This window comes from Marmota flaviventris, chromosome 8 (genome assembly GCF_047511675.1).
Source record: "Marmota flaviventris isolate mMarFla1 chromosome 8, mMarFla1.hap1, whole genome shotgun sequence".
NCBI classification, from domain to species: Eukaryota; Metazoa; Chordata; class Mammalia; order Rodentia; family Sciuridae; genus Marmota; species Marmota flaviventris.
In genome coordinates this window covers 133267218-133293141 of record NC_092505.1, presented here as the reverse complement: position 1 = coordinate 133293141, position 25924 = coordinate 133267218, and the positions used below count along the sequence as shown (strand labels likewise).

Sequence of the window (25924 nt, the reverse complement as noted above, 5' to 3'; positions counted from 1 at the left end):
TAATTCTGATCTCAGCCATCCACTGGTCTAGGGGACAAAATGCCAATCATAATCTTTATGTGAGAGGACACCCACTATATACAAAGAACAGCCAGCCTGCCACACACTCTCTCACTTCAACCCTCACAAAGAGGTAAATATTATTATCCCCAACTTACAGATGAGGAAACTGAGGCTCAGAGGATTTAAGTGACCTGTCCAAGGTCATTCATCCAGGAAGGGGTGGACACAGGACTTGTCCCAGGAATGTGCTAGAGTCTCAAGAGATGACCCATAACAGCAGACTGCGCTGTTTCTTCCCAGCTCTCCATTTAGTGCCAGCACCTTAGGGGCTTGAGATTCATCACATTGGGAACATGTACACCACAGAAATGGGCAAACACTAGAAATTACAGTCCCCTCCACCCCAAAGAGCAACCTGATAACATTTACTAGCACACCACTAATTCCACCCCAGGCCTCTGGACTCTTCTAGTATGCCTACAGGTTTCTGTTTCTGGGATTTCACAGATAAGTAAAAGAAAATTAATTGGGAGAACAAACATGGATGCAAGGTATTTTTTTTTTCTCTCTCAGACAACACGATATTAATGTAATCACCATCGTTTCATGTAAAAAGTCGATTTCAACACTAAAATCATTTTTAGAAGAACCAAACCTCAAGATGAAGTCCAGTTCTTCCCCAAGATACACATGTGCACTCCCTGTCCCTCCTAGTCTCTCTCTTTTTCTCTCAATTACTCCCCCCACCCACAGTCTCTGCACTCTCACCCCTAGGCTGATCGGCTCTAGACTTGTGCTATGGGCTGCAAGGAGTGGCCTGCCCTGATATGTCCGGTCACACACATACCCTCCCGTGTTCAAGGTGTGGCTCTAGCCCTTAGTTTGGCATCCTGGGCTTGACAGGCAGACCCTAGGCCCCAGCTCACTGCCCAATGCCAAGGGAAACTGGTTGCTTTGATTCTTCACTTAAACCCAATTAGAAAGGCACTATGCGTGTCCTAGAATTAAAAAGAATATGACGGATAATTCATTTCTTTGTCACAGAGATATGACTTTGTGGGTTCTAGGTTTTGACCAGTGTTCCAGTACCAGGTTTGGGTGGGCGTCGTGACCCATGGATACCGAGAAGGCCAGGAGGTGACTATGCCCCCTCAGTGGCTGGAGAAGCCACCCACCAAGCCAAGTCCAACCTTAGCAGGCAGAGCCAGCCTCACTCACACAGAAGGGTGTGGGCGTTTGGGAAGAACAAGAGATGTATCATGATTCACAGATCCATGGAGGTCAAAGGCAAACTGACCAAATTCTGCCCAGGCTCCCATCAACCTGGGTTCCTGGCTTTGCCAGTATCTCCTGGCTAGATGGTATGGCCCATGGGTCATACTCCCAAAAGAAAGTTCTACCTGCTAGCTCCCCACATCCTTGTGATTTTCCATGCTTTTCACCGAGATGACACTGCTTATCTCTAAGTACTTGTAAGTGCCAAATTAACAAGACAGTGAGGGGAGAGAGCGTCTGGGAGGAGAAAGTGCAGCCAAGGCTGCAGGCTCCTCATCACTGGTGTGGGTGTGAGAGGCTGACAGCTGAGCCTTGTCCTCCATCCAGTGTGCCTGAACTAGGGCTGTGAAGGCACTGCAGCCCCATTTCATAGACAAGAAAACTGAGGTCCCTGGTGAGGACGGATACAGGATTATAAACTTAGAGAGAAGCCAGACCCATCTCCTTGGCTCCGTTAAACCCATGAGCCCTTACTTCCAGGACAAGGCAGCCTGAGAAGACTCAGAGAAGCAACCTCTGCTAGCCTTGGAGAGCTCTGCCCCCTCGGAACCTCAGCTTTCCCATCTGTCAACAGGGCTAATAATGACTGGCTAGATAGCTGTAATGGACAAATGCACACGGACACCTTGATGGATAGTATTATTACTGGGAAGTCCTCTAAGGACGAGAAGCTCATCCAGTAAAGCCGTTCCCTCCAAGATCTAAGGAACCACTGAGCACTCAGAAAATCCTCAATGAATTCTTGCCCCTAGGGGAAGGTGGCTTGAGGAAGAGTGCTGCTGAGGCAGCCCAGCAAGGAAGAGGACACCATGTGCTGTGGGATGCCAGGCCTTGGTCTCCAGAATCCAGAGGACTAGGGAGGGAGGGGGGATATCACCACCAGGCAAGGGAGCAAAATCGTCTTTTTGCCAAGGATCTCTTCAGCAGACAGAACAATGAGGACCCCAGCTAGAAGGCTGGGAGGGCAGAACACTCAGGTGGGGGCCTCCAGCTCTGAGGCCAGCTGCAAATGCTCACCCCGAGGGGTTGGGAGGCAGGAGGAGGTCAGGGAGGAGAGGAGGAGAGGAGAGGGACGGAGGGGGGGGGGAATGAAAAAGTCCATGTGCAGATGCAGCAGCATAGATTAAACTGTTGCCAGTTGTTAATTTTATATGTGAAGTTGTTGATCAGAATGTGATTTAATTGTACAGTATAATCCAGGCTTTTGGAATAAATTATGCAGAAAACTCATCTATAATTAAACAAATCAAAAAAACCAGAGACAGGTGACACGGCAGGTTCGCCCTCAGAGGGCATGGATAGGTGTGGGCGGCTGGACCCAGCAGAGGGGCAAGAAGGGAAGGGAGAGGGTCTTTGTTTGGAGCAGGCTCAGAAGAGGCCAGGGCCTGGGAGGCAGTGAGGGATTTGGAACCCCCAAGCTCTGCCTCTGCAGGCCTCTATCACCCCACACAGGAAGACTTTTTTTGCATCAAAGCCCTGCTGCCTCTACCAGGCAGTCTGTCTGGATAAGTCCTGTCCCACCTGGGGCCTATAACCCATCTCTAGCTCTCCCCTCGGCTTAGCAGGGCAGCCATGATGTGTGAAGGAAAGAGGTGGACACCAACGGTGGGACAGCAGGTGAAGCAGGAGGGGTGGACACTAGAACAGGACTCTGAAAGGGCAGGTGAAGGGTGTGAGGGAGCAGGCACAGCGGAAACCACTTGCTGCCAAGGGCACAGTGAACCGAGCTTGGCAATGGCAGGGGCCCCAGGTCTCTGGCTTGTCTCGTGACAGGCTGGCCAATTATTCTCCCAGCTCTGGGGGAGGCAACGATTTAAAATAAAGTGCTATTTAATTATTCTGATTATATTTCAGCTGGCCTGCCACCTCCTACCTGGTCGCCTTCGCAGCCCTCTGAAAGGAAAAGAAAGACAGGGCAGGAGGGGGAGTGGTGCAGGCGTGACAGATGGAGAGGTGCAGACCCAAGAGAATCTCCAGAGGCCTGGTTAGGCTGACCTGGCCCAAGGAAGAGGTTGGTGGTGGGTAAGGCAGCCACTAATTCATTCCTGCCTGGAAAGGGTGTGCCTCCCTGAGAGCTATTGAAAGCTCAGAGAGTAGGCTGCAGCCAGCCCTGACTAAGCAGGGCTTGGGACCTAGCTGGCTCTGCTCTGGGCCTTAGCCCTGCTGCAAATGGCAGCAAGTTCAAGGCTGCCCTCAAGAATCATGGCATCCCTGGAGGCCACCTCCACTGAGGAGCCCTCCCTGATCATTTGGGCAGATGTCCTCTGTACCTGAATGCTCATGTCCAGCCTTGGATCTTCCAAGACGTTGGACCAGAGATGTTCTCTTAGGCTTGGATCAGAGATGTTCACCACCTTGTCTACCTCTCAAGACCAAAGAGAAGGCAGGTAGACACCTTGACCCATGTAAGGAATGCTAGCAATGACAGCTGTCCCACGCACTCACCTTCACACAGATGCTCTCCTCACTGTCCGGTCTCCTTTCCGACTGAGACTTCACGTGGACTGAGACCCTGACTCAGGGGAGACCTGATGTGACACCTTGCCCTGGGAGCCCTGGGCAAGGGCAGGGTCTCTGTGCCCAGAGCGCCCTTCTTGCTCGTCAACTCAGCAGAGAAGACTTGGGCCTCAGCATGTTTTAGAGCTCAGTGCCCAGGGCAGGGACCCCATCCTGATTTGATCACAACCTCTCAAGAACTGCACTGGCAGAGGGCAACAGTCTAAGCCAAAGTCACTCACTCCCCAGAGGCCAAGAGGGCCAAGCTGGGAAGTCTGGTAAGATTGGAGAGGCAGCGCTGGCCGGGCACTGCATAAACCATGGAGGGGAAACAGCTGGCTCCCCTGCTAGCTACCCACCAAGGCATGAGCAAGACTCAAAGGGGACTGGCATCTTCAACCTGTTTGTGACTCAGTGAAAGGGACCTTTAGAGTGAGCAATGTGAAGCTTCCTGGAGGCTAAGGCAGGAGAATTACAAATTCCAAGGCAGTCTGGACAACTTTAGCAAGACCCTGTCTCAAAATGAAAAAAATGGGTTGGGGACATGGCTGGGGACGTGGCTCAGTGGTAGAGTTATTTGCCTAGCATGCCAGAGGCCCTGAGTTCAATCCAGAAAGGAAAAAAACCCCTCCTGGATCACAGATACCCGCCCCCCTCACCCACCATCCCATGCACACAAACGCAGCCCATTAGTCACCAGGGAGCTCAAAGACCCCGAGGAGCTGGGAGAGGCTAGTATTGCTAAAGCTTGAAATAGTCCAAATCCACCGGCCTCGTCTATGTGTGTCTTGGGACCCTGCCCAAATACTGTTCCTTAATGAGGTTATTAATTACGGGGCTGTCCCTTCCCTTTCTTTGCTGAGAAAAAAAACTTTCTAATTGGCACTCGGCTGGGAGGCAGCAAGCTTGAGCCTCCCCCTTCAGACTAACAGTGAACTGTCATCTGGCTTTAATTAGGGCACCAGGTCCAGCCCAATATTTACTCATAACAGCCTGTGGGAGGAGGAGAGAAGAGAGGAGGGGAGGAGGGGAGGAGGGAGCCAAGGAGCAAGGCCTGGAGCCAGGGAGCACATCACTCAAGGTTGGGAGAGTCCAGAAGGCCCACTTGGCTCAGAGAGGCATGGAAAGTATCCAGGGTCACACAGCAAATGGCCACACCAGCCTGCCTTACTCACCACACCAGGGGCAGGAGCAAGGATCCACAAGGGAACCTGTAGTCAGGGAGGACTGCAAGGATGAGGCAGGGACACGAAGTCTGAGAAAGGGAAAAGAGATTTCCCTACAGCAGTAGGAGGAGGGCAATGAAGGTCAACGGGAGCCTGACCTCTGTTTCTGACAGGTTTTGCTGTGTGACCTTGGTAAAATCCTTTTGCCTCTCTGGGTCTCAGGTAAATCATCTACAACATGAACTGAAGCAGCACAAGGTTGTTATGTGTGGTTATTGTCACAGCCACAGCCACAGGGCTCCTGAGCAGCCCCTGGGCAGGACTCCCCTCCCCCAAGCCTGGTCTGTGATTTTCTAGCTGCAGGGAGAGGCCCCTAAGGTAGACTGCTCCAGCTTCCAGGGGAGCGAATTCTGCCCAGCAGCACCGGCAGCCTGGGGGAGGGGCCTGAAGAAGACCCCGCGAGGGGTGAGAAGGAAGCCGTGTGGAGGGGGAGGAGAATGCTGGGGGAAAGGTAGGGACGATGGCATAGGGTATGGTGTCCCTAGACCCTAGTGGAGAGCAGGGCCAGGGTGATGGCCTGAAGCGGCCAGCTCTCCTCTAGTCCCCACTCTGTGACCTCTCCAGGTCTCAAGTTTTGCTCTCACACCAGGGATGGCACACGATACTATCTTAAATTAATCTCCATAGCAGACAAATTGGGAAACTGAGGCACAGACTAAAGTCACGCTGCTCATGAAAGCCAAAAGAGATGGCACATACCTCTGTTCAGGACACCAATCTTGAATGCCCATCTGCTGATGTGGCATGGCCTCTTGTGTGCCTAACGGGCTTCTGAACGGGTCCAGAGCTGCGATCCTGACCTCCCCCTGGGCCCACTGCCCACTCTCTCCCCACCCTTCACCTTCCCACTTTTGCTGGAAGATCAGAGGCTGATCCTTCTGTGCAGGTCAAAAGCTTTGGAGTGACCAGAAACCCCACTTTCTCTCACACTTCCAACCTATCTGCCTTGGTGACGTGCCACTTTCCTGGTCCCTACCTGGCCTTCGCAGCCATCATCTCCCCTGGACCAGCAACTGCCGGCTCACTGATCACCTGGGCATGCCACCTCCCTCCGTCTGTTCACCTCCACACACAGCTAGGGCGTCCTTTAGGAATGGTGTTCCTCCTATCAACACCAAGCTGTAGCTCTGTGACACTGGAGGAAAAGCCAAAGTCCACCCAGTGGCCATCCCCAGTATGGACCCTCAGGCCACACTGGCCTCTTCAGCCCTGCACCCACCTTTGCACACTCTGTCCCCTCTGCCTGGAACAGCCTTTCCTCAACAATACATGGGGGCCCATCACCTCCCTCACGTCTCTGCTCACACAGCAGCTTCACCTGGACCCCCATTTTAAATGGCACCTCCCCTACAACAGCAAGGGGTCTCCATGTCTCTCCTGGGGTTACTCTTTTAGCTGGCATTCCTCCCTCTCCCTTACTGTTACCTCTGCCTAGGGCTGTAGGCCCTGGGAGAAGAGGCTCTGCCCCTCAACCTAGAGGAACAGGCTGACCCACCTGCCTCTAGTTGGCCTGGGACAGGGGCAGGCAGGGTGGGCAGTGGAAGCCTATGGAGGGGCTGGAGGTGGAGGCTGCCCTGGGGCTGGCCCAGGAGGCCCTCCCTTCCCCTGACTCCTCTCTGTATGAATTATTAAGGCTCATTTATGATGGGCCTGCCCAGGCCTGTGACTTCCATGCATAATTTATGGCTCCCCCCAGAAGGACTGGATGCTGGCACAGCCACTTCTTCCAGGAAGCCAGGAGAAAGGGTAGAGGAATGGCCCACCCTGGGCTTTCCTCCATTCTCTCTCTGTCACCCTGTGCCCCATGCAGGCCTCCCAGCACCTCCACCCAACCTCCTGCCTCATGGTGCTTCCTCCAGCGTAGGTGGATTCTGGTTCTTGGGGCCAGAGCCTATGGGCTTGTCTCTCTCCCACTCCCCTGTCTGTGCCTCAGTTTCCCATTTGTGGACCGACGAGGTTGGACCACGCGGGTGGTTTTCAAAGGGCTCTGGCAGCAGGATCATCCACCTTTTATTTTTCCAACAAAGTCCTGTGTGCAGCCCAGCATCACATTTAGTCCTGTGTTTTGATTTCCCTGCAACTACACCGAGAAAGTGCTGGAACACGGAGACAAGCAGCCACAAATGGTAAGTGATTTATAGCTCACCACACAGAGGTAGTGTGTGGAATCCTTTCCTGAGGTCAGAGATAAAGCTCTGGTGGCCAAGGTTCATGGGTCCCCAAGGTGCCAGCATCCGGTGTCATTGTTCATGAATTTCCCAACAGCAATGAGCAAGAAGAGTTCACAAATCAGCCAAGGCCACCTGGGGCAAAGCAAAGGGTCCCCACCAGGGCACTGGGATTAGGTAGCTGCCATTTTGCTCCCCAGGCCTGGACCCACCTGCCTCAGACAATGATAGCCGTAGACATTTTGAAGTCTGTAATAACTCAACTCCCCGGAATACACCCCATAGTCAGGCACGATGGGAACACAACCCCACCCAGACCCACTTCACAAGGGGGGTAAGCTGAAGTGTGGTGAGACTGGCCCTCAGGAGCGGGGCATGAGGCTGCAGCCCCTATGTGCCCAGTCAGGTGCTGGGATGGGGGAGCATGCCCAAGCCCGGTCTCAGGGGTTGCAGAGGAGGGTTGAGGCACCTGTGGAAGTCACACCAGGTAAGCCAAGAGGGAACCCCGGAGTTATAGCACTCCTTCCTGCCCCACACAGTAGCTGAAGCCTGCCTAGAGGTGTCAGGACAGACCCTATCCACATTTCACCAATCATTCTGGTCAGGCTCTATGATTCGATGTCTCCATTTCCCTTCCTACACATCCTCCCCACCCCCAGCATGAGTCAAATCCTCGCTGAGCCACAAATAGCTGTCCTCTATATGTGTCCTGAACATGGCTTCCTGCCTTGAGGAGGACAGAGACCCCCTCAGGGTCCTTTGTTCCCCCTCAGGGCAGAGGCCTCTATGGGAGCTTACAGGCCTCTGAAGGCATCCAGGTACAGAGGAAAAGCCAACCCAAAATTTCAGAACTCAACCTATTCAGGGCCAGCTTTGTCCTCTGCTCAGTCCCTCCCTTACTTGGCCAAGTCACCTCTGACAGGAAGCCTTCCTGCATTTCCCCTTCCCCTTCTCAAACTCCTGGTCCACACCACACTTTACCAAATCTTACCTTAGGTTGGGGCTGCAGCCTGGTCCCATTACCAAGTTTTCTGAAGAGCTTAGCTTGGAGTCTGGCAGAAAAGAGCTTTCTGGAAACACCTGGGGATTGTTTTACCCAAACATCTCCTACCATCACCAGACTGATGCCTGCCCCGTCTATCTCCCTCTGTAACAGGAGAGAGGCTAGACAGAGGGCTCTGAGTTTAGGCAGTTGAACATCAGTTAAAGGAAATGACAATACAGAGCACCTACTGTGTGCCGGGTGCTGTTTGTGTGATTTCCACTGAAGTCACCCAGCAAACTAATTCATGCCCACTCCCCAAATGAGGACTCTGAAGCCTAAGGAGATAAAACACCTTGCCTAGTGTTACACAGCCAGTCTAGGCTGAACCAGATTTGAACCCAGTAAAGTCTGGCCATGTCTCCAAGACCACAGTCCTTCTTACTTCCAAGGAGGATTCTATTGGCTAATACTTAGGATCAGGGTGCCGGTGAGGGCTGTACCTCGTTTATGGCTTTTTCCAATTTGGTGAAGGGAGCTGACATTCCCCTACAACAGAGACTCCCATTGCCTTTCAAGGAAGTCAAAGCTAGGCACAATGGGGAAGTCCTTCCTTAGACCCCCAGCACCATCCTGCTGGGGAGTGTTGTCTCAGCAGGGTAGAACTACCCCTGCCAGCTCCCTGAAAGGCTCCTTTCCTCCCAGAGCACCTGGGCCAGGTAGGTGGAGAAGGCCCACATCCTCTGGGATTTGCTTCTCCATGGGGCCTGGCTTCTGAGAGCCAGCCAAGCTGCATGTGAAGGCAAGTAAGTGCTCAACCCCTCTTGACCAGGCCTTTAGTTGGGTGCTCTGTGGTGAATCCGTTAGTAACGCACATCCCCTCTGCAGGCTGTGAGGAATGCACAGCTTCAATGAGGAAGGAGCTTCAAGTGCCATCTCAGGGGCTCCATCTCCTGACATTGTTAGGGGGTGGCCAGGTAGAGGAATCACCCCGTCTGATGAGTCCGTGTTGTCCTCAGGGTTGGATCCAGGAGAAGCACTGTGGCTGAATGAGCAGGGCTTATTACTGGCAAAATACTTTGTAGGTGTTTCTAACTTTCTGCAAATTCCTAACTAGCTCAGTTGCTCCTCACTTATCCACTGATTCATTGATTCATTCATCCATCCATCCATTCAGAGAGTTCCTGAGTACCTACTGTGAGCACTAGAGAGGGATTCAGTGGTGAGCAAGGCAGATACAGGCCTGCCCTTGGGAGCCTGGAATTCAAGCAGAGCAGGTGAACATCTGGTCCAGATCGGATGATGAGTGGAGGGAAGAGGAGCCCAGTGAGTCCTGGGGGACAAGGTGCATGGCAAGGAGCCCAACCTGGCCTAGGTTGGCCGGTTGAAGGTGACATCACGTAAGCTAGAGGGCAATCCAGATAAAGGGCATAGCCTAGACAAGGCCCATGAGTGAGCTCGACACACGTGGTGCCCCATGGGTGTGACCACACACTGACTGTGGGCACTAAAGCAGGCTGCACCCACTCAGAGGCCTGTAGAAGTCAATCTTCAAGTGCACCATGAGCAGCGAGCTCCCAGTAGTGCAAGGTAAGGACATGTGGCGCAGGCAGCAGGTGGTAAGCTCAGGGGTCACAAAGCAGAATTCTGTGTTTGGTCCCTGGCGCCCAGCCTGGGCAGGCACAGCTCAGCCAGGACCTCTTCAGAGACATACAGCCAGCTCAGACACATTGCCATGCTGACCCCTAGTTGGCATCACAAACTTATTGTATCGAAAACCTGCTCATCCCTGGAAATGCTCTTTCCCAGCCTCCTTCAGCTCAGCTGGCTAACAGCTCTTCCTTCTAGAGGTTCACACAAACAAAACCACTGGCATATCTTATCACCACCAATGGCTACTGCCTTGGTCACATTCCTTCTCTGCTCCCTTGGTTCCCAACTCACTTGAGCAACGGCCAAAATCATGTTAATTGAGTGGCCCTCCGTGAGTTGACCCCAGTTATCTCCTGACCTCCTCTTCCTCTCCTTTTCTCCCCTCCTCCTCTCTCTGCTCTAACCACATTCCACCCCAGGGCCTTTGCACTGACCTCTCCTTTGCTGAGAGCACCCTTCTCCCAGATACTCACGTAGCTCCCATGCTCCTCTCCTTCCAGGCTTTACCCAAATGTCTCTTTTTTGATGAAGCCTATTCTGACCCACCCACACCCCATTAAACTGCAACCTCCCCCCAGTTTCTCTTGCCCCTTCTTCATGGTATGATCATCTTCCAACACAGCATGTCCCCTGTATCATCTCCCTAGACTATTGTCTGCCTGTACTGACAGGAAGAGGGGAGCCTTGGGCTATACTAGGATTTCTCTGGGTACAACTAGCATGGCCAAGCCCACTGATGCCCTGCCTGATGCCCAAGGACAGCCCATCCCAGGCCCTTGTTCCCCAGGGCACCTGGCACTGACCTGTGGGCCACTCCCACCGTGGCATGTGACATGTGTTGATCAGTCCAGCTCATATGTCCTCAGGTCTAGTCTATAAGAAAGGTCTAGGGCAGGCTGCCTCTCCATTTCTCAGATGAGAAAAGCAAGGATCAGAGGAGCTGCCCATCAACTCTACACATATAATCTAACACTAGGTTCCTTGCCAGGAGAGGGGCTCAGCACGTAGCTCCCACACTTGAGGCTCTATTTGGGAACAATAAGGGGCTCACCAGGGAAGCTGGGCCCCTTGAATAAATGATCAGGGAACAAACTGGCAGAGAGAGGTTTGGTATCCCAGGAACTGATTCCATCCATTCATTCCCTCATTCATTCCACAGACTCTAACCCAAGCACATCTCAACTGGGCCCCTCTGTCAAGCCTCCTGGCCCCAGCCTCCCAACACCTAATCTTGTCCTTGGTAATTTGTGACCTTGTCCCCAGAGTGTGGGTAGCAGCGAGTACTAAGGCTTGGCCCAACACATGGTAGAGGTTGGGGGTATTATCATTATTCCCTACCACTTCTCCCAGTTAGACAGGAGCTCCACCTGTCAGGCCCTCCTGCTGCTGGCTTGTCTAAGGGCCCACAAGTGCACAGCACTCACACACTGCAGCTTTCCTGGTATTTCCTCTCTGGTGTTCGGTGGTGAATGAATCCTTTAGCAATGCAAATCTCTTCAGTAAGGGATCCACAACTGCAGGGAGAAGTGCCACCCCAGAGGCCCCACCTCCTCTGGCATTCCCAGGGGTGTGGCCAGGTAGAGAGGAGCCACACTGCCTGGTTATTATCACTAGAACATCTTCTGAGATCAGGGCCTGGAACATAGCTGGTGCTCAAAAAACAACTACAGAACATGGGGAATATGATCCCATTTTAAAGAAAAGGTAACTGAGGCACAAAATGACCCCAACAAGGTAACAGGGGGCTGTATTTGTGATCCCTAGCTTCCTCCCCACCCAGCCCTCATCCCTGGGCTAGGCTTTCCAACACACAGGAGGCACACACATCCAGGGCAACAAAGCTCGCAGCTCCAGGTCCCTCCAGGCAGCCTGTGAAGTCCCAGCCCTTCTTCATTTTAGAGTAATGGCCTCCTCCATACGCCACCAGTCTGGAAATCACCTGTGAAATATATTTCCCTCGGCACTGGCTCAGGAACCATGTAAATCACTTGGCTTAATGGCCTCTGGGATTGTTCCCCACCACCCCCTCCCCAGCTGCTCTGCCAGAGAACTTGGGGAGTAGGGTGCATGACAGGCGGGTCTCCAGTGCTTTGGGCATGAAGGCATCCTGGGTACTGGGAGGCACTACCCAGAGGTGCAGCAACCTTAGGGACCACATCAGTAGGAAAAAGGTGAACCTGCCAGGAAAAGCAGGATCTGGATGTGCAAGGTGAGCCTCTCCTGAATCCCACCCTGCCCTTTGCCTGGTCCCCCCAACAATGGCTTATCCTCAAAGGAAGGTAGGTCAGGGTAAGGATGTGGCTCACTGGCAGAGTGTTTGCCTAGTTTGTGTGAGGCTCTGGGTTCAATCCCCAATACTGGCTTGGGGGGGAGCGGTATTTTAGCCTGGCGCTGTGGCGCACACCTGTAATCTCAGGAACTTGGAAGGCTGAGGCAAGAGGATGGCAAGTTCAAAGCCTGCTTCAGTTACTTAGCAAGGTCATAAGCAACTTAGTGAGAGCCTGTCTCAAAATAAAAAATAAAAACAGTTGGGGATGTGGCTCAGTGGTTAAGCCCCCCCGCCCCCCGTCCCCCGGGTTCAATCCCTAGTACCAAAAAAAAAAAAGAAGGTAGGTCACAACCCTGACTGGGGAAGGCTAGGGCCATGGGAATGGCTGGGGACAATGTAGGCCTGGGGCAGGATGTCTCAGCACTCCTGGGATGAGGCTTGGAGCACTGGCCATGTGTGGCACTGCTACTTACTTGTCCTGGCTTCCCTTCTTCCTCATTCTGTATCTCCCCCACAGTCGGTGAGCCCACAGAGACCCAAAGCCCAGACCCAGCACACTGCTGAGGTGCAGGGAGGGGCCTGAAGTGAGAAGAGGCAGTCAGGAGGCAGGTTTTAAAAGCCTTGAGGTGGTCAGCAGGGCAGATGGAGAATGGGCAAGCATCAATGTAGAGAAACAGTCTGGAAGGAGGTGGGCAGCCTTCTCCACAGGCCAAGAGATCTCCCTGGGACAGGCTGTACATTTTGGCACTGGCCCTATGAACAGGTATTTGGAAATAGCCTGGCTAGGTACCACGTACCAGTACACGAGGCTCTCCAACCCCCTTCCCTGGGAGCCTCAGTGCCCCCTTGTTGGGCAGAGTGTGGATACATACCCTGTATGTATCCCCTAGGGCCTTAGTTTCTTACCTTGGCTCACCCAGGGGGCTCCAGAAAAATGCTGATGTCTGGGCCCTGCCCCGATCTGATGAAATAAAGCAGCCCCATGGGTCCCAGAGCCACCTATACCTCCCGCCACAGGGCAGTTCTTGGAGGCAACTTCTTGCAAAAGAGCCACAGGAGGATATGTGCAAGTGGCCTTTATACTCTGGCAGCAGCCAAGAGAGGTCCAAAAAGGGCCTCATCTGAGACCATGTAAAAGCCTGCTTCAGCTTTCACAGACAGGACCATCCTGCCCTGTGGACACCTGCGCAGATCACGGGCTCCTGCTCAGCAAACATTTGTGGAGCACTCGGTAGGCGCTGGCCAGCCAAGGACAGGTGGCCACTGTCCTCCACCCCCCACCCCTCTAGGCACACAGCCTTGAAGGGCAAGCATCACAGAGACCAGTCAGCCAGGGAGCGGGGTCTTCTGCAGGACATAAAGGGAGGAAGGCTTGAACCACAAGGGAGGTAAGGGAGGTTTCAAGGGGCAGGGACTCATAGACAAGCACAAAGGGATAAGCAGACATCAGCTAGACCACAGGCGGACCCTGCTTTAGGCTGGTAGGGGCCTCTGCGGCCCACCCAACCTCTCTCCAGCTTCCTCTGCGCTCAGTGCATAGTGGGTGCTTTTTAAGCACCTATGAAATGAGATTGCTGCCCCTGTGGACACTCAGGCCCACCCCCATCCAATCCCCCATGCCTATCAGAAGCAGCTTCTTGGGCTGTGGGTGCCATAAGCACCAGTTTACAGGGCAGAACGAGGATGACAGCTATGCAGATGGGGTGGCAAGGAAGCATCATCGGCAGCTGCAGGATCATCACTCTGGAGGGTGCTGGGAATGCTAAGGATACTCAGGCTGGAAGGAGGGGGGCAGGGAGCTGGCCCAGGCTCCCACAGTGAGCTGGATAATGCCAAGGCTAAGGCAGGGTAGGAGGAGGCGAAAGAGGAAAAGTAGAGGGAGGCCCATGACCCTGCTCCACAAGCCCCTGGGGTTTCTGGGGCCCGCACAAGCTAAAGTCTGGCATAAATAATGGAACATGCTGCTTCCCTTCCACCAGGTCCCTCTGCCTGAATAATGCTAGGTACAGTCCAGTGCCTGGGGGATGAAGAGGGCAAGGGGAGAAGGAGGACAGAGAGGTGGAGGAATGGACAGTGAGTCTAGACTGCCCTTCCCCTCTACTCTGTGTGCGCATGGGAGTTGGCACCACAAGCTCCCAGCAGGTCAAAAGCAGGCCTAAATCAGAGGAGGCCTGTCCTGGTTTGGGGGGCTCATGGCTATGCCCAGTAGACTCCAGCTCCATCCATTCCCTGGACCCTGGTGGCCCCAGAGAGCCCTCTATCTTTATGTGACAGGTGGAGCCTTCAGTGACCAAGGGGAACCCCAACCCAGTGGTACGACAGAGCTCAGGGCTTATCCCAAGATCTGTGCCCTTGGCTGACCACTCCTGGACACTGTGACAAGCTCAGACCAGAACTGGTGCAGGGAAGATAATAGGAAGGATCAGACCTCAGGTCATGAGAACATGGCCACTTTAGTGTGATCTCATCCTATCCCTATCGGGGGAGCTGACCAATGACACTCCAGTCTCCTCTGTAGAGTGCAGGTACAAATTACAGCTCCCCTATGGGCATAAGCACACTCCATCCTGCAGCTGCCCTTCCCACCAGAGGAGAAGGAAGTGTCATGGGCAGCACCTGGCAAAGTTTGGGGCCTTCCCCTTGGCCATGTCCATGGGTCCCACTTCCTCAACCACAGTTGGCCAGGTCAGCTGCACTGCTCCACAGTAATAAGACATGCCCCTCTGTCACTGTCCTCTTAGCCCATTCACGCTGTCCTGCCTTTACATATCATCTGAACCACTGACTTCCTGCTGTCCAGGACAGTCTCTCCTTGGCCTATCCTTCCTTTAGGCCTCTGACTAACCAAACTCAATTGACACAGCACAGCACCTTGAGGAAGTGGCTGCCCCCTCCTCTGGGTTTGGGTCTAGGCTATGCCTCAGGTGCAGAGAGGTCCAAGGCAGTGTTCCTCTTTGGGCATCAGTTTCCCCATCTGTTACCACATAAAAATAAAACTGGCCTAACAGTTCTCATGACCCACAACCACACCCCAGGTGAAGATGGGGTTGTTTACTGAGAGGAGTGGTAAGGGCCCAAAGCCTCCTTCTAGTCCCCCAGACACTTCCAGGGAAGCTAGGTGTGCCACAGGCCCAGAGAGAAGGCCAGAGCCCCCAGGACAAACCCTCAAGAACTTCACTGGAGAGGGACAACCCTTGCAGAGGGACATGCATGATGGAATAGCATAGAAGTGCGGGGACACCTTGCCCTATGACCAGGGACTGCCTACAGGAGGTGAGCTGCAGAAGGGCTATGTGGGGCTGTGGCTGAGTGCCGGGACCCAAGAGCAGGGTGGGAATCCTGTCTTCACCGCCTGCCATCACTTAGCCTTGCAGAGCCTCACTTTTACCTGTCTACGAAATGGGGATATGAATGGACTGACTTCACTGGACAGCATATGTGAAATACACCCCTCAGGGCCCACCTCATAGCGATTGATGTGCATAAAACAACTACTTCTTGTTTATTCAACCATGCCCACCTCATCCTCTCCCCTCTCCTCCCACTTCTTCTCAGCACCTCCCATCCATTTTCAGGTCTCTTGTTTGACCCTGCAGCAGCAGACAATGCCTCCCCGTCCTCCATCACTATCGCCTTCTTGCTAACAAAACCTAAGTCTGCAGAATCTCCATCTCCAGCCCCAAGGTGACCCCATCCTCAGCTCAAGGGTAAATCCTGATTAGCATGAGCCAATCACAAGATACCTTCTCCACCACCAGTGATTGGTTTAGAGCAGACACGTGACCATGTGCTAGCCAATGAGGTGTGAGGGGAACTAGCCTGGGGGCTTCTGGGCAAGGTTTCAGAGAACCCAGAGGAGCTGGGGGTGTAGCTCAGCAGCAGAGAGAGAAAGATGGGGATGGGGGTGGACCCATTCAGAGGAAACATCTCTTCTACATCTAATATCTGGGTCTGACATGATGCCTGGAGCTGTGGCAGCCATCTTGTTGCTATAAGGAAGTCAGCCAAGGACAGAGAGCCACACCAAAAGTGAGGCCAGACAAAGCACAGGTGTAGACTTGGTGCTCACCGACAGTCTACTTTCAGCCACCTCTGACTCCCTATCAGGAAATGACACGCGTAGCTACGGGGAAAACCTTCACACTGGGGTAGCAGGGTGTGCACAGAAGAAGCCTCTTTACTTGGCAGCCAAATATATTCCATGAACTCAGTTTTTGAGAAGGTGACAGTCAGATCAATGCCTACACTCCAGGGCCTCCTGTGAAGTGGCACAAAGCTAGAGGAGAGGGGCCCAGGGTTGTAGATGAGGCTCATAAGGGGCAGTGAGCCAGAAGAGGGGCTGTTCAGGAAGACTCCTTCCCCAGTACTTAGGTCAGGCAGGCCAACCTGGTGAGTGAAGAGGGAGGCCAAAGAACTTACTAGGATCTGCAAGTAGCTCAGCCTGGCTGGAGGCTGATATTTCCAGGGTTAGTGGCCAGAGGCTGGAGCCATTCCAGGCAGGGTCTGAAATACCAGGCTGAGAAGTAGGGCTTTGTCCGTAGCAGACTTTTGGGGTGCAAGATCATAGCTGACCCTCAATGGGAGACATTGCAGCTTTCCAGAGGAGGGTTGGGGGTGTCCAAGGAGACTCCTGGCCTGAGCTCACAAAGAGGGGCTGTGAAGGCCATCGATGTGGAAGGCAAGTGCTCTGCCAGCTCCTTCCCTTTTCTAATAAATGAAGTTGGGGGCAGGGCTGGGGTGGGCTGTTTATTCTTTGTTTGTTGGAATCAGTGACGGCACAGGCCTGACCTTTAAGGCTTCAAATGCAGCATTTCTGGCGGCGCCAACGGGAGGAGAACGCGGGCTGCGGAAGGAAGTTATCAAGACTCAAATGCCACGTCAGGCTGGAACTTGAGGCAGAGCAGGGACCTCTCCTTGTCTCAGGAATGCCCCAGCTCATCTGTGTCCACCCTGCCTGGTCACAAAGCTGTCCTTCCCAAGGGGACCCAGAAAGCTCTGGTGACTCTGAAACAGCACAGGGACAAGGGATATCAGCTTCAAGGTCTGGCCTGGAGAATACTAGGATTGGCGCTCTCACACGGTACTCTCTTTGCAGTTTTGCCCAAGGAGACATCAAATTGCTCCCTCATCCTGTGCCATGGGTATTTTTTTTTTTTTAAGAGAATAGTTGTATGTCACAATGCGAGAAAGGTAGAATGGGAGAATCGCCCTTCAAGCAGTGTGTACAGAGTAACTGGGGCCGGGTACTGGGCTCTGCCGTGTGGGCAGCCAGCAGAAAGGTGGCCCCTGAAGGTTCCCTTCCCCCACCTTGGGCCTCAGTTTCCCTATCTATGGGATGGGGGCTTCTGTGGCTGTGACATGTCCTTCCCACGTGGGGAAGCATGCAGAGCCCACAGTGGTCAAAGAGGTGGTGCTGCTCAGGCTCCCTGCCCCCGCAGGACCCCTCCTGTCTACAGGCTCCTAAGCCCCTGACAGCCACTTTATAGAAATCTCTTCCCAAACTGCCCAGGACCTTGGGCCATCCCAGTACTGGTAAGGCACAGGCCCCGAGAATGCCTGGAAAACACAACTTACAGTTCTCTCAGACATCAAAACGCATTAGCCAGGACCTACACAGCCCCAAGGGACATAGCCCAGCATGGGGCAGTGGGACAGCAATGTTCATGAAGACTTAGTAGACAAAAATTCTTTCTTGAAAGAAAGTAGCTTCACTAGAGATGCTTTGAATAGAGAACCACGCAGGGATCATCAAGCTGAAACGTGGACGCTCTGAATCACGCCTGCTGACTGCAAGGATGTCTTGCAGCAGGGAAGGACCCCGAACCTGCTGCAGATGCTCCAAGGGCTGCCAGTTTCCTGTCCTTCCATGTGCGAATGAGGAGCACCCACTCCAAGAGAGAGAGAGAGAGATGCCAGCCCAAGGTCACACAGCAAGGGTCTCCCAGCTCTGCCAGAGCCCTGACCTCCCCGCCCACCCTCCAGACTTTCCTCACGGAAGGGCGGTTTGCAAAGATGCTTCACTTCACAAAGGACTCACGGAGCTCCTCTGAGTCCCAAGTCCTCCAGCGAATCTAAATACCATTCAATTTGCAAAAATTTGAATTACAAGGACGCAGTCTCTGTGTGTTTCCTTCGCAGACTGTCATCGCGCCAGTTGGTAGCTGATCAAACTTTCCAGCTCAGCCTTAACTCAGGCTGTTCCTGACATAAAAGTTTGCAAAACACAGGTCCTAACAACCAGGAGGCTTTATTTCCCACTGCCGGCGTTTGCCCAGCGAGACCTGGCATTAACATCAAAGGCAGGTTGCGGAAGGTGGGCACTGCGAACACTTTCTGGCTGCAAAGAGATAACTGTCATGTGCCTGCCCTGCATATGCACACACAGGCACACAAGCACATGCCCACGCTTTAATTCATAAGTTCACATGTGCAGGCACCTGCACCTGTCTATAAACATTAGCTTGCATGTATACACATGACTGCACACGTGCATATAAACAATGTGCTACTACAAACACACATGCACACGTCTACTCATAAAGGCACACGAGTGGGCATACACATAAATGTGCACATATGTGAACACATTCAATGCATGTGCAAAAACACGTGTGACACTTAAACATACACGCTTACACGTACACACAGGCCAAGCACAGGAGGGAAGCCCCAAGCACTGGGCTCAGGTGCTGGCAGGGCATGGCTAAGTGCTGGGTGCTGTAGACAGATGCCTGGTACTATTCCCTGGGGTCAGGCCCATCCCTCATGACCTGTCACATCCCAACCCTATGAGGCAGCACAATTGGGAGAACCTCATTATACAGATGAGGGCCCAAGCCCTGGGAGAGGCTGAGCAAGTTCTCAAGGTCATGCAGTTGGTGGGAGGGGTGGCAGTCTTGGTGCATGCCAGGAGGGGACCATTCAGAAAGAACTGACCAGCAGAGAAGGAAGGCTTCAAGGTAGAGACAAGGGCCCAAAATCCAAGAGGGGTGGGGAAGAGAAAGGCAGAGGGTGTGACTTCTCTCTCATATTCTCCTTTTCCCTTTGTTTAATGAGTGTCACTTCCAAGGTGGGGAGAGATGAAAAGATTTCCTGCACCCCTCCCTCTCTGTTAAACAATTAGGCTAATCAGAGCTCAAAGTGGGTCAGTTTGAAAAGCAACTTCGAGGGCACCCAAGGTATAGCCAAACCCTTACAGGAGATCCAGAGACCTCCCACCAAGACAGATAAGGCCAGCAGGACTTGGGGTCAGACTTCACCCCTTGCTGGAGCAGTACAGAGAGGAGTAGTAAAGGCCCCAGACCTGCCTTCTTCAAGTGCTGAATGTTAGTCAGAAGGACCCTAGAAGAGAGAAAACTGAGAGAAGAGGAGCTCTACCCAAGGTCACCATCCGGTCACCCTTAACAGACGTCCCCCATCCAAGGTGGGGTCCCTGAGAGACGGAGTGAAGAGCCCCCTCCACCTAATCCCAGGAAGACAGGGTCTCCTAGCCTGTGAGACCCCACCCTCACCAGGCTCCATCAACACCACCAGCAGTGGCTAAGGACAAGGGAACCAGACCAGGCCAGATGAAGAAAGAAAGTCTGGTGGGGGACCAAGGTGAGATGAGAAGGGACAAGAGTGGGGACATCAAGCCAATGGCCTGAGTCCCACAGTGGCAAGGCAGGACCTGCCCACATCAAATCAGGCTCAGACTGTGTGGGTCGAGAAGGAAAGAACCCTTAAGTCCTTTGGGGAAATCTCAAGAGATGGCTGTGGAGACCTGGCAAGCCTCTAGGGGCATCTCAATCTCTGTGGTCACCCCTTTGCCTCCCCCTACCTGTCCTTGGCCACAGCAGTGCAGGAAGTTCTTCAGGTTACACAGGACAAGAGAGGAAGGGAAAGGAATAAAAGCAAAAACCACACATACACTTCCCTCTGGGAATACGAATATTGATTCTGTAGCTTCTTGTTTAGACAGTCGGCACCAGGAAAAAATAAACCTGACACGAAGAGAATCTCCCCAGTCGGCAGGAAGGAGCAGAGGAAAAGCCCCTGCCCTGACTCAAGGGCCTAAGCTCTAGTGCTCCCAGGCCCAAGGTCGCTGGACCCTGGCAAATCTCAGTGTAGAGTAGGAATCAGGGCCAAAGGGGAAGAGAAATAGACCACTCCCATCCCATAGGCAACACTACTGTGCCAGACAGGGCCCAGGCCTGCTCCTAAACCTCCAGATGACCCCTGGATAGCAATAAGCCCTTGAGAATCCTGATTCCCAGGATCCCCCAACCCCATACAGCATGAACTCACCAAGCACCTAGAAGACCTGAGTCCTCTGAAGTCCCCGGGCCTGGCAGAACTACGGAGAGGATCCAGCTTCAAGTTCCCATTAACAAACCCTCAGCTCCACCCCCACTCCATCACCTTTTTAGAATCATTCTGGAATCTGGATATAGAGCCCCTCTTCCCCTCTACCAAGGCTCCTTGCCAAGTAGGCTTGGCCCATGATTAAAAGCCTTGGGGAGGAATGGGGCTCAGTGGCAGAGTGCTTGCCCAGAACAGGCAAGGCCCTGGATTCAAGCTCCTGCACTGAAAAAACAAACACACAAACAAACAAACAAACAAACAAACAAAAAACAACAACAGAAAAAGCCTTGGGGAGAAAAGGACAATTCTGGGCTGGGGTGCTCCCAGATGGTTTGCATGAACATGGTAGGCAGGCAAGGTGGGACCCGGCAAGGGCCACCTTGGCCAAGGAAGGTCCCTCAGGATTGCTTGAGACCCAGAGGAGGAAGAAGGGACACAACAGGAAAAGTTGCACCTGGAAGACGTTGGCCTATGTTCTACATCCTATGCGTCTTTGTTTTCTCCCCAGACTTGTATTTCCAGCGTCTCCCTTTCCTGGACCCACTACCCAGAAGTTCCCAGCCCCCTGGCAGGGCAGCTACATGTCTGTCAGAGTAGTATTCTACCAGTCCTTCCTCTAGTCGTTGTGGACTTTGTGCAGGTCTTTTCGTCTTTCTGAGTCTCAATCTCAGCATCTGTGGGATGGGCGTGACCAGGGGTACTGAGATCAAGGTGGCAATGTGAGTAAGCAGCCTGGCTTGGGTTCAGTGAGGGAAGGCCACCGTTAGCTTGGCAATCTCCACCACCACAGATGAGCTGGGCTGAAGTTGCTGCTGAAGGGAGGGAAGAAAGGAGGGAGATGGTTGGTGACTGTCCTCGAGGAGCCAACATGCCACAGTCCAGAGCTGGGACAGGGGAAGCCTCTAGAAGGTATGGGTATGAGAAAAGCTTGCATCGGTGATGGAACAGCAGGAACAAAGCAGAGACAAGAAGGCATTTAGCCTGTGTGAACATTGTGAGAAAACTGGCAAGGGAGGACCTGTGGCACCTGAATTTGATGCTAGTATGAACAGTAGCTGTCATGGCACCCCTGCCCAACAGAGGCTACCCATCCCTATTCATTCTTCCCACCAACCTCCTAAGGGAATCATATTATCTCAGTTGGAGAAACTGAGATAAAGTTATCCCAGTGGAGAGGGTCAGCTCTGGAGGCCAAAGTATGAGCACACAAGGATTATACCTGACACCCTGCTCCTCCCAAGAGCTGACAGTGTCCACCCAAACACTGTCAGCTTTTGGTGCCTACCTGTACCCAGGCAGAGGAGAGAAAAAGACACTGCAGAAGGCTAACTCCATTTTTGAGGCCAGTTTCATTCTGGGGTCAGTCTCTCCTTGAGGACGTGAGTGTGACTAGGAATCTGGAATGAGACTCGCCCTCAAACTATGAGGGGACACATCTTAAAATGGGTCTCTTGCCTTTTCAGGGAATTGATATAGCTAGCCTGGAGGAGGCACCCAGTAAAGTCGGGATCCAGAACAGGTAACAGCAGCCAAGCATCTCCCCCAAATCCTCAACAACAGGAGGGATGCCGAGCATCTGGCAGCGCTGCATTCCAGCAGGCCACAAAGCCTCACCCCTCCCTCCTGCAAAAGCTGCGGCAGGTTGTTGGGAAGATGAGGGACCCAGATGTGTAATGTTGCCTCCCTCCGACAGGGAGAGCCACAGGGAGGTGGAGACAGGGGCTGGGAGACCCAGACAGACACACGTCACCCACCATTAACCATAGCTAGACTGACGCATGCCCCATCGTGGGTTTTGCTCCCTGTGTGTCCACTCAGGAGATGAGCACATAGGTACTCTGGCATTGTTAATTTGCTAGGGGTCCAAACCCCTCAGGCCCCTTCACTGCTTCCCCCCACCCACCCCCAGAGGAAGGGAAGCCCTGGCCCACACCACCACTGGAGCAGTGCTAGGCTAAAGAATGCAGCCAGGTGGGCAGCTCAAGCAGGCACTCCACCCAGCACTTAGCCAGAGAAGCCCAGGGATACCAGAGAACAGGGAACCATGACCCAACAGAGAAGACAGAAGAGACAGACAGATTAGGCTCGGCACAGATTGATGAGAGGAATAGACATGGAAGTAGGACCAAAAAAAGATGACAAACTCAAAGAAAGGGGACAGGGGAGAGAAGAGGTAAAGACACAGGGGCAAATAGCAGTGAGGAAAGCATCCCCTGCCTGAATACTGGGATGGGCATAATTGGAAACAGGAGATGAAAGCCAGTGTGCTCTAACTCCAACCCTCCAGACACACGAGTACACATATGTGCACACGCACAATGCACACGCACCCACACACAATGCACACATGCTTGCTTCCTTCTTTGAAACCCTGATCCAGGTCCAGGTGGAATAAGAGAGAGGCCCCCTCCTTAAAGCTGAAGTCCTGTCCTCCCTCCAGCAGCAACTCCTTTGCCCTTCTCAATCTGGCGGCAGCCTTGGTCCATTTCGCCTGGTGGGCAGAGAGCCATGCTGCCAGAGCTATTATAGAAATAACAGCCAACAGACCCCGAAACCGCACTTGATTTAAACCCAGCAGCTTACAAAGCTGAGCCCATTCACACTGGCAGACACTAATGAGGAAGGAAATTACTTGACCATCCAGGGCCCTCCCCACTGAGAAGTTGTCACCCCAATATCTTAAGGCTTAGGGCTCCACTCCCCACCTTGGAAATCCACCTGTATCAATGTCATCCTGGCCTGGCCATGTTGACCAGCCACTCACCCCAGAGCAGGCACACAGAGCCCTCTGGTCCCAATGGCAGCCCCAGCCTTTTATGTCAGTTCAACAAAAGCCCCAACTGCAACCAGCTATGGTCATATAGGGAGGGGACCTCAAGATTCCCTTCCTTTTCTCCCTCCAAGGATCAAAAAGCATTTGCATCCGCCGGACCAGGGCAGCTGAAGGGCGCTGGCTGTCGTGGCAAACCCTCCACGATGTCACACCATTAGTCACCTCCCCCTGGACCCTCAGAGCACCACAACCCCTGCCTCATCCCCACTCTCATTCCCTAATTATGGTTTGCAAGACATGTCCCAAACCCTCAAATTAGCTCCAACTATATCGACAAGAGAAGAGCGTCCAGCTGGAAATGTGCCGCTGCCATCACACCCGCCTCACCATCTTCTGGCTGGAAACAGAGAGACAGGTGTCCACTCTGGTCAGGGTCTTACTCTGGCCTTCTAGGGGAGACCCATGCAGGCCCAGCAAACATATGAACAACTGCAGGATACAGGGAAGGGAAGCGAGGTCAGGAGAGGCTGAAAAAGACGTTTACTTAAACCGTCACTCAAGGAGCTATGAAACGGGTAGGAAAAAATAACTGTGGCTTGGCTTGTGCTTGGCTTTGAACAAGAAAGAACAACAAAAATAATGTTTTTGCTCTTTTTAAATACTGCAAAGGAAAGACGATAATGCACCCATCAGCTCTGAACTTCCACACAATTCTCTTTTCTCTGTGCACTCCCCCCACCCCATACACACAAAAAAAATTCAGACATTTGACAGAGGACACGTCCGTGCGGCACCTGTAATTTGCCAACTGATCACCCGCCTGAGCACAGCCAGGCTGTGCTCGGAGAGATGACAAGACGGAGAGAGACTCACAGCAGTGCTTCTCCTGAGTTTGTTTTTTTTTTTTTTTTTTTTTTTTTTCTCATTTAGGAGAACCTACTAGCTGGAGTTGTCAGGTTCTGTAGCAGAACTAGGGGCTCCTACCCTTGGGCGGAAATGTTCTAATGACGTAGAGCCAGCCTCCCCTTTCCCTGAGGCCAGACCCTTCCCTTTGGCAACCAGCAGCCCAACTCCTCATGCCCCCAACCTTAGGCCAGGACACTAAAGAAAGAGTGCAGGGACAGGTGGCTCCTCAGACTCAGGGACAGAAAACAGAAGCAGGCTGGTCACCATTCCCCAAAGGGTTGTCTGGGTACTGACATATGGCTGGGGCATGGTGTCAGGAAACAGATGCTGTCCTAAAGGCCATTCACACTGAATACCCACTCCCAGCCCAGACACATCTGGCTTAGTTTGCGGGTTCTTTGGGAGGGCAAGGAGGCTCAGAAAGACCAAGAGCACCAGCAGAGGCTGGCAGAGCCTGAGATGCTATCACACTGTTGGCAGCGCAGTGGCAGCAGCAGCAGCAGGGGCAAGCAGGGGTCCTCCCCCCCATTCACCTTCTGTCCGAACCCCAGCACCTTTACCTCCCAATTCGATCCTGAGGAACACTCCCCTCAAGGACCCCCAAGAACAGGCGACAGGAATCACCGGCAAGAAGGTGCTCACACCCTCTGCATCCAGACCCCTTCGAAAGAAAAAGGCAGGTGTGGAGGTGACCCCACCTCTGACTCTAAAGCGCCAGGTTCCCACCGGGGAGAGAACGTGGGGCAGATGCGTCGCTCCAACTCGGCCGGGCAGGGGTCGCTGGCCAGCCCCCTTACCCAACCCCCAGGTTTCCTTCTCACTGGGACAGTGGCAGGAGAATCAGCTGACAGACTCGGACCCCCGCCCCATCCCGGGGCTTGGAGATCTTGCTCTGCTCCCTTTGGGGGTTTGGGTGAAGCAGGGGCACCGCGGGGAAGTTTCGCGACGCAGCTAGAAGCGCCGGGACCGTGGCAGCCAGCCCTCGGGGCTTGGGGCCACCGCCCCCGGGCGCAGCGTTCCGCGGGACTCAGCGCCCCCGCTCCAAAGAGGATCGCCTGGAGGAACCAGCGCCGACTGAAGGACTAAGGGGAGCGCAGGGCTCGGTGGGGTCCCGCGGCCGGCGGAGGCCACTTACGTGTGCTGCTGGGGGAAGCTGTAGGCAGAAGCGCCGGGGGCGGCGAGCAGCAGTAGAAGCAGCAGCGGCAGCAGCAGCAGCAACAGCGGGCGCGCGGGCCCGGACGCCGGGAGCCAGGGGCCAGGGCAGGGCCGGGGGCCGCGGCCGGGCCAGGGGCACGCAGTCCGCGCCGGGCCGGGCCGAGAGGCGCCGCAGGTCCGAGCCGGCACCGCCATGTTTCCATTCAAGATGCGGCGCCGCGGGGAGGGGGGGCGGCGGTGGCGGCGGCGGCGGGATGGGGGGGTGCAGGCGGCGGGCTGCGGGCGGCAACCGGCCTCTCCTCCTCCGCCACCTTCTCCGCGCGGGGCCTCTAGGGCTGCACCGGCCGCAGCGCCTCTGCGGGTTGCGAGCTACGATCTCCCCGCCGCGCTGGCTCCAAGCGCTCTGAGCGCCTGGCCCGGGACCTGCGCTCAAATAGCGGCCGCCGCCAACCTGCCGGCGCCGCCCTCCCCTCTCTCTTCTTCCCTCCCTCCCCCGCTCCCTGGCCGGCCCGCCCCCCTCCTCCTTTCGCCTCCCCCTCCCGTCCTCCCGGGCCAGCTCGCCCCCGCCGCGGCCACGCGCCCTCCTGTGCCCGCGCGCCCCTCGTCCCCGCGCAGCCCCGAGCCTGCCCTACTGGCCCGCGCAACCGAGTGGAGTCCGGGCGCGCGCGTCCAGTG

At 54.1% G+C, this 25924-nt stretch overlaps 1 protein-coding gene across 4 annotated transcripts in view; it reads right to left on the bottom strand.

The window, feature by feature from the left end:
- The window catches only part of Cacna2d2 (calcium voltage-gated channel auxiliary subunit alpha2delta 2), a 133998-nt gene extending 108554 nt beyond the window's left edge, over window positions 1-25444 (bottom strand). For all 4 annotated transcript variants that reach the window (XM_027933751.2, XM_027933753.2, XM_027933754.2 and 1 more), the window contains exon 1: window positions 25230-25444. In XM_027933751.2, coding sequence (XP_027789552.1) covers window positions 25230-25444 — 215 coding nt within the window. The remainder of the gene's footprint in view (window positions 1-25229) is intronic.
- Window positions 25445-25924: the final 480 nt, after the last annotated feature.